This window comes from Sinocyclocheilus grahami, unplaced genomic scaffold, assembly GCF_001515645.1.
Source record: "Sinocyclocheilus grahami isolate Dianchi unplaced genomic scaffold, SAMN03320097.WGS_v1.1 scaffold601.1, whole genome shotgun sequence".
NCBI classification, from domain to species: domain Eukaryota; kingdom Metazoa; phylum Chordata; class Actinopteri; order Cypriniformes; family Cyprinidae; genus Sinocyclocheilus; species Sinocyclocheilus grahami.
Genome location: NW_015505780.1, coordinates 860,150 through 868,574, shown reverse-complemented (window position 1 = coordinate 868,574; position 8,425 = coordinate 860,150). Strand labels below are relative to the sequence as shown.

Sequence of the window (8,425 nt, the reverse complement as noted above, 5' to 3'; positions counted from 1 at the left end):
ATACCGTACTAATTACAAACTCTAACTGCCCAAATGAATTGCATTCCCACAATGCAATGCACCCGATGTGACCTTCCATTTCCAGTGCGATCAAATGAACCAAAAGTGTTATCAGCTGTGATTCTTAATCTCCTTTTTGACAAAAATTGGTTTAAAAATACAAAGGAACCATATTTATCCTCGCTGCCGACCATAAATGTTTTTATTAAATAAATATTTTATAAAATAAATCAATTAAATAAACATTAACTGAAATATAAAATAATAAAAATAAATATTATTAATATAAAATAATAGTAAAATAAATTAATAATAATAGTGATAATATTAAATCAATATAATATAATATAAAAAAACTAAAACTTTTTTATTTAAGCTACTTTCATTTCTCATGTTAATGTAGTTTACCTTAATGTACTAAAATAACTAAAACTGAAATGAAAATTTATAAAAAACTAAATTTAGTAGAAAAACTACTAAAAACAACAAAACGTTAACTAAAATTAAAATGAGAAATATTAAACTGATTAAAAATATTAATGAAAACTAATGATATCTTAATGATACTAAAATAACACTAAAATAATAAGTTTGAAAAAATGGTATTTTCTTGATTCTCATGTAGTTTTGTTGGTTTTTCAGGACGTTTTTGAGGTCACACATCCTGTCCACATTGATATCCGCCTAATTTCACGAGCTTCTACCAAATGATGGAGGAATTTATTACTTGGACGCAAAACATTTGACATCAACAATAAAAAAAATATGAAAGTGTTTTTTACTTCCTTTTTAAAAGTGATAATTCTTTTTATTTTGCTGTCCTAAATATGCACCATTATACGGTTGCTTGCATTTTATTATTTGCATTTAGCATAATTTTTTCCCTGCTCTCTGTGAGCCATTCGAGCGGTTTAAACTCATTATGGTGTGTTACAGGTGAGGTTTATGGGATTGCACTATTGCACTGACTAGTGGTGAACATTTGCAATAGATATTTCTGACAGAGAATGAAATAGTGTTGACATCATTTTTTTTAAATAAATGTTAGCATATACACAGCATGAGGTTTAATGACAGTGAGATTTTTGTGCTTATTGTAAACAATGTAATGTAGCAAAACGCAAACGATGAAAGCGATTAAACAGCTGCCCGTGTGAATGACAGTAAATCCCTAAGAAGTGAACAGTTTCTCTGTCCATCGGCTCTCGTCGTGCCGCCACATTTATTGGCAGTAAAGGTCATACTTCAGTCTGGCTCCGAGATTTGTTCCGGCTAGTTTGGCTTGGAAAAGCTCATCCATCTGTTTGCTCTGGGCATCGGAAAAATTATTCTTCCAGTCGCCCACCTCACCTGAAGACAAAACATGTGACAGGAAAAACACAAAGGAATTCGATGTAAATTGGATGCGTTATAGATTTCATTGATCATAACAGGTTTTAAGCTCATTGAACTCACGTTGAAGTGATCGACAGCTTCAGTGATTTTAAAGGAAGCTTTCTTTGCTCGTTTTCTACGAGTGCTACAGTGCTACACACTGCAAAGGTTCTGGATTGACAGCCGAATTTAAAGGGATATTTAACCCAAAAACGAAAATGGTCCTCATTTAATCACCCTTAAGTGGTTTCAAACATTTTTGAAAGTTGTTTTTTTTTTCTGCTGAACATAAAGGAAGATATTTTGTAGAATGTGAGAATTGAACAGTTGCTGGTCCCCATTGACGTCCATAGTATGAAAAAAAATGCAATGGATGTCAGTGGGGACCAGAAACTTTTTTGGGGGGGTCTCAAAAAAAACTCTCTCTTTAAGTGTGGAATTTAATCCAAAAATGTGATAATTGACAGCGACAGGCGGGATAAAAAATATATATTGTATGTCAGAATAGATCTGTGCATCTTAAAGTGAAACCCTTTTTTTTTTTTGCACTTTTTGTATCTTTTCTTACTTTATTTTTTTGGCAGCCTTAAGTACATACAGTATGATTTAAATGCTGCTTTTGTACATTTGATTTAGTAAAAAGCAGTAAAAAATTTGGGAAAAAATCACCAAAATCATTGTTCTTTAAATATTTACTGTATATATATAAATTTTATTAAAATTGGGAAAAATATTGAGATTATTGAAAAGCATTGCTTTTTTATTTTTTTTTTATAAAATGCAAAATATATAAAAAATAAAAAAAATATTGAGATTAGTTTTTTGGCTATGTAGACAGATATATATATATATATACATAAATAGATAGAATTGTTTTATAGTTCTGTACAGTTATTGTATGTAAAAATGCTGTACCTGAGGAATTTTAGGATACATGTTTGAATGAGTTTGATCTGAAATCCATCATGAAGGGATTTTTTTTTTTTTACCTTTTCTGAAGAAGATGTTGCCAAAATTGCCATGAGATTTCTGGGAGTTTTCCAGCATGGCGTTGAATGTACTTTCTCCAGCGATGCTGCTGACCTGCTCATCGGTCAGTGGAAGGTTGAAGAACTCCGAGATTTTCTTCACACCTTCTGGCAGGTTCTGCATGAACAGCAGAAAAAGCTCAAGCATTTCAACATGACGTCAGATTTATGTCTTAATACGCAGCTAATCATGGTCTTAGTGTTATTTAACATTGCACATTGTTCTAAAGTCTTCAAAATGTTATCATAAATACTTGTTTCCCTCAGAAATGCATCACATTATGGAAGTAAAATGGGTTTAAAACAGTTTCACTAAGACAAACGGTCAATGAATATGAAACTGTGACGTTGCAAACAAAACTCACACAGGTTGCTCTACCTGTTTCAGCTCCTCATATGTCACGATCATCACGTTTGGGTCATCCAGACGTTTCTCCCAGGCGAGAGTGTGATCAAAAAAAGAGCCCCAGGGCACTGAAGAGGAGACATAAATAACGGTATATCTTCAGTTCTCCACAATATTCACTTTTCACCTTTCATTGTTCAATGTTTTTCTCACCTTCACCAGCCATGAAGTCAGAGAAGAACTTGTCCCACGACTCAGCGTTGGGCAGAAGCGGGTTTTTGTTCATGAAATGGTAATATGAGACAAGCGTGTCTTTCGGGTTTCTGAACACCACCAGAATCTGAAAAAAGACATTGTATTAGATGAGAGAAAACGGTGTGTTCTGTTCTAATCTGAATTCATTTTTAGTCCCAATATATGGTATTTAATGATACTTTTGAATCAACAGGCACAGAATCAGAATTCACCTGATGCGTTATGCATTTTGAAATAATTTGTTTTGAAATCCGTCATATAAAGTTCAGTCTTCACCCATACTGGCTAATAATATTCAGTCAAATCCTCACATAGTGAAAACTAAAATGAATTTGCTTGCATTCAACATCACCAACTGGTCAAAGTATGGTCATATTCTCCCCTTTTCCAATTAGAAGTTATATTCACTATAATTCAAAAGTATTTGATAAAAAATACAGTAAAAACTGCAATATTGTGAATTTTTATTACAATTTAAAATAGCAGTTTTGTATGTGAATATATATTAAAATGTCATTTATTTCTGTGATCAAAACAGAATTTTCAGCATCATTACTCCAGTCTTCAGTGTCACATGATCTTCAGAAATCATTCTAATTTGCTGCTCAAGAAACATTTCTGATTATTATCAATGTTGAAAACAGTTGTGCTGCACAATATTTTTGTGGAAACCGTGAAATATTTCATTTTTCAGGATTCTTTGATGAATGGAAAGTTCAAAAGAACAGCATTTATTTGAAATAGAAAACTTTTGTAACATTATAAATGTCTCCACTGTCACTTTTGAACAATTTAATGCATCTTTGATGAATAAGTACGCATTTCTTTCCAAAAAAAAAAAATCATACTGACTCCAAACCGAACTTAAGTTCTCTAACAGTGAATGTGAATGTCATTGGTGTGTTTGGCACGTGCAGCTCTTGTATAGTTGGTATCTAGTGTCATGTGACCTCTCCGATGTGCTTCAAAGTGCGCTCGTTGTTACTGACCTTTGGTTTCTTAGTAAAGAAAGAGGGAGGCATGTTGTCAGGGGGCAGATGAGTTCCCAGAAGCCTCCGTGGGGGCATTTCGGCCAGTTTCTGTAAGGCAAATAGTGTGAAACTGTAACTGTGAAGTTTTTGTGCGTTCAGGGTAAACGTTCCCAGATTAATTCGCAGCTTGTTTGTGCTGTTACTGACCTCTTGAACATCTGGAGGTAAAAACTCAACCAGAGGAGGCCTTTCAGGGGGTTTCTCATCTTTCCCAGTGGAAGCATTCAAGATTTTACGCAAGACTGCCACCATCCAGTTAAACCCTGTTAGAGATCAATTACAATCAGATTGAAGATAAAGTTGGGAGAAAGAGAGCGTTAACCTCAACGAGAGACACTCAAAACTTTTGTTCCTGTTGTTAAACTGTCTGAAACTATTTTAACATCTTTGCATCACAGATGAGATTTAATTCATGAAACACAAGCAGAAGAAATGTATGAAAGCATTCTAATGCACTGTAAATTGTCACATTGAATTCATTGCAACAGTTTCTTTGTAAATCATTTGTGAAATCATCATTGTTCATTAAGCATTTCTTAAATTGTTGCATAATTCAATGCCACAATTTTGGTGCAAATTGTCTGTAAAACGGCATTGTGTAAATTGTCACATTCAGTCCAATGTGATCATTTTCAATGCAAATAATTTGTAAACACCAATTCTTATGTAAATTCGCTTGGGTGCACCAATTTACACCAGTGTTTGAGTTTCATGAATGCACAGAATTGCTTCACTCTTCAGTGTCCAGTGTTACAGCTGGTGTTGACATCGAGCAGAACTCGCTCGTTATTACGCAAGAATTTTAAATGTGTCATGCATTGAAGAGAATCAGGTTACGTGAGATTGTTTGTTTAAGGAATGAAAGATCTGGATTTGTGTTAAAGGCAAAATGTGAATCTTTGCACCAAAGTTTCATTCATGAGAAACAAATAGAATGAAAGCAAAACCATTCTTAAGTACTCTGAATTCTCATGTTAAATTAATTGCAACACCTTTGTAAAATCATTGTTGTGCTGCAATTTTAATGTAAATTGTTCATAAATACGTCTCATTCAGTTCCACAATTTTTGGTGCAAATTGTCTGTAAAACCGCATTAGTAAATTGTCACATTCAGTCCAGTGTGATCATTTTCAGTGTAAATGGTTTGTAAAAAACAATTCTTGTGTAAATTCGCTTGGGTGCACCAATTTACACCAGTGTTTGAGTTTCACGAAAGCACAGAATTGCTTCAATCTTCAGTGTCCAGTGTTACAGCTGGTGTTGAGCAGAACTCGCTCATTACATAAGAATCACAAATGTGTCATGCATTGCAGAGAATCAGGTTACATGAATCTGGTTGTTTAAGAAATTAAAGACTCAGATTTGTGTTAAAGGTTAAATGTTAGTCTTTAAGTTTAGACCTGTTAATTAAGTCTTTGCACCAAGGGTTTATTTATGACACACAAGCAGAATGAAAGTGTAAATCCATTCTTATGCACTGTAAATTCTCACATTAAATTAATTGCAACAATTTTCTTTGTAAAGCATTTGTAAAATCATTCTTGAGCTACAATGTTAATGTATATTGTTCATAAAATTGTTGCATCTAACTCAATTCCAAAATTTTTGGCGCAAATTATTTGTAAAACCGCATTCGGTCAATCGTCACATTCAGTCAAATGTGATAATTTTCTGTGTAAATATTTTATAAAAAACAATTCTTATGTAAATTCGCTTGGGTGCACCAATTTACACCAGTGTTTGAGTTACATGACTGCACAGAATTGTATCACTCTTCATTGTTCAGTGTTATAGCTGCATGAGTCAGTTAATGCAGGAAGGTTTACAAGAGAAATGTCCTTGAGCAAACTGTGAGTTATGTAATCTGACTCCACCAGCAGCTTTGCACTAGTTTTAGGGCTAGTAGAGTAAACTTTCGCACATGCACGTCTTACAGTAACAAAAGCAAATGCAACTAAACCCATCTTGTTTTGCTCACCACATTTAGGGTAAGCCACCAGGATAAGGTCATCCTCTCTGGCCTCCAGCTCTTTTAACTTGTCCAGGGTCTCTGGAGGGCTGAGGATTGTGGAGTACAGGATTCCCTCTCGCTTATAAAGCTTGTCTTCGTCCTTCATTTTCGCCGCTTTCTCCATCCTATCCTTCATTTGACTCATGGCTGGTGTTTTACTCATGTTTGTGGTGGATTCTTGTCCCGGAGAGGTTCAGATTCGCAGACACACACACACACACACACACAGAGTATTTATGCTGTAGTTCAGGAAGGAAAATGCCGTAGATCCGCCCACTGGCTCGGCTCGCGTGAGAAATCTCAATTTCCGCCGTCCGAGAGGCCCTGAGCCAACATAAGGGCTTGGTGTCAGTCTAACTAATCATTGTGTGTTAGACACACTCAGCATGAAAAGACCGTTTTGGCAGAGGTGAAAGGTAAAATGTAATCTGTAGTCAATTCATGTAGCTCAGCTGCTGAACTCACTCAGTGTGAAGCAGTATAGAAATACTTTGCTTTTTATAAGACCTTATTCTTTTATTATTATTTTTTTTTTATAAAGGTTAATAAAATACTTTTTCAAAATGTAATGTTTAATTCAATGTGTAACTTGCCATTTCTTTGTAAATCTTTATGAAAATTTCAAGAAGTATCTGAGTGAAAACTGGTTCTACACCAATTTTTTTTTCAGTGTAGTAATTAAAAGAATCGCTTACACAAAAATGAAAATTTGCTGGTAATGTATTCACCCTCAGGCCATCTAAAATGTAGATGAGTTTGTTTCTTAATCAGATTTGGATAAATGTAGCATTGCATCACTTGCTCTGCAGTGAATGGGTGCCGTCAGAATGAGAGTCCAAACAGCTGATAAAAACACCACAATAATCCACAGCACTGCAGTCCATCAGCGAACATCTGGAAAAGACCAAAGCTGAAACAAATCCAGCATTAAGATGTTTTTAACTTCAAACTGTCACTTTCAGATAAAAATAAGAGTGAAAAAGTGGTCTGGTCTGAATCAGGAGAGAAATCTGCACAGATCAAGCATCGTTTACAAGCCAAAACAGTCCAGAACAGCTCTAAACAAATATATGGGTGATTTTGATGTGAGAGACCATTTTTTCACTGGAGGAAGCGTTATTGTGGATTATGCACTTGTATTTTATCACGGTTTGAAGTTAAAAACACCTTAAAGATGGATTTGTTTCAGATTTTGTCTTCTCCAGATGTTAACCTTTCTTGAACATCTCAAAAATCACAAATCTAGTTTCGTATCTGCCATGATTAATAAAGCTAGTAACAGGCCAAAAGCACTATTCAACACAGTAAATAAACTTTTACCTAACCACCACCTCATGATGCTGTAGGTTCAGATGAATTCTGCTGCTCCTTTCTGAATTATCTTCTGGACAAGATGGCTGCCGTCCACCGGGGCTTTTCGAATAAAGCTATCAATTTTAGCTTTGAGCTTAATCTCTCTGGTCATTCCCTGTCCTGCTTTTCTCTTACCAATCCGTCTTCTGTCTCCGAGCTTATTTCAAAATCCAATTCTTCTTCTTGTCGACTTGACCCAGCTCCTACTTCTCTCTTGAAACAGTGTCATTCGGTCATTTCTGCACATATCTCTCATTTCATAAATGCTTCCCTTGTCACTGCTTCTTTTCCTCAGTTGTTTAAAATCGCTGCAGTCACCCCAGTTCTCAAGAAACCCAATCTCTATCCTACCGTTTTATCCAATTATCGTCCCATTTCAAACTTACCATTTATTGCTAAATTATTGGAGAGTACTGTAGTTTCCCTGCTTCAGTCATTCCTAGTGGCAAATAATTTATTTGACCCATGTCAATCTGGCTTCCATCCACAACAAAGTACTGAAACTGCCCTTGTAAAGGTAGAGAATTATTTATTACTCTCTTGCGACACTGGCTCTCTGTCTTTACTTCTGTTACTTGACCTCAGTTCTGCCTTCGATACCATCTCTCATGATTTGCTCATCTCTCGTCTTTCGGCTGTGGGTATATCTGGTACTGCTCTTTCCTGGCTCTCTTCATACCTATGTGACAGACAGTTTTACATTTCTGCTCGGGATTTTAGATCCCCTACTGCCCCCCTGAAACAAGGCGTCCCCCAGGGTTCCGTTCTTGGGCCTTTGTTGTTTACTATTTATATTTTACCATTGGGTCAGATATTACAGCGTCATGGCTTTAGCTATCATTTTTATGCTGATGGCATTCATATTAACACCTCATGCAGGCCTCTCTCTGGATGTCTGATGTTCTCTTTACTTTCTGTATTATTGTTTGATGTTATCCTGACATTTCTGATGTTTATTGTAAATTGTCCTTGAGCCTTGGAAAGGCGCTATATAAATAAAACTCATTATTATTATTAATTGACAAC

The 8,425-nt window shown here is 35.3% G+C and overlaps 1 protein-coding gene across 1 annotated transcript; it reads right to left on the bottom strand.

Annotated features, from left to right (window-relative positions):
• Nucleotides 1–812: 812 nt before the first annotated feature.
• Nucleotides 813–6,268, bottom strand: LOC107557424 (sulfotransferase 6B1-like). Its single transcript, XM_016240840.1, has 7 exons — nucleotides 6,014–6,268; nucleotides 4,182–4,297; nucleotides 3,993–4,082; nucleotides 2,962–3,088; nucleotides 2,782–2,876; nucleotides 2,364–2,520; nucleotides 813–1,350 (listed from the first exon to the last, which is right to left on the bottom strand). Exons 1-7 carry the CDS (start codon nucleotides 6,207–6,209, stop codon nucleotides 1,223–1,225), a joined length of 909 nt encoding a protein of 302 aa, XP_016096326.1. The 5' UTR covers nucleotides 6,210–6,268; the 3' UTR covers nucleotides 813–1,222.
• Between the last annotated feature and the right edge of the window lie 2,157 nt (nucleotides 6,269–8,425).

Excerpts from the sequence above, each read along its gene's own strand:
- LOC107557424 (XM_016240840.1), bottom strand. The coding sequence starts at position 6,209 with ATGAGTAAAACACCAGCCATGAGTCAAATGAAGGATAGGATGGAGAAA. Across the intron at positions 4,298-6,013 it reads GGTGGCTTACCCTAAATGTG|GGTTTAACTGGATGGTGGCA; the intron begins GTGAGCAAAACA and ends GATCTCTAACAG. Across the intron at positions 1,351-2,363 it reads CAACATCTTCTTCAGAAAAG|GTGAGGTGGGCGACTGGAAG; the intron begins GTAAAAAAAAAA and ends TTTTGTCTTCAG.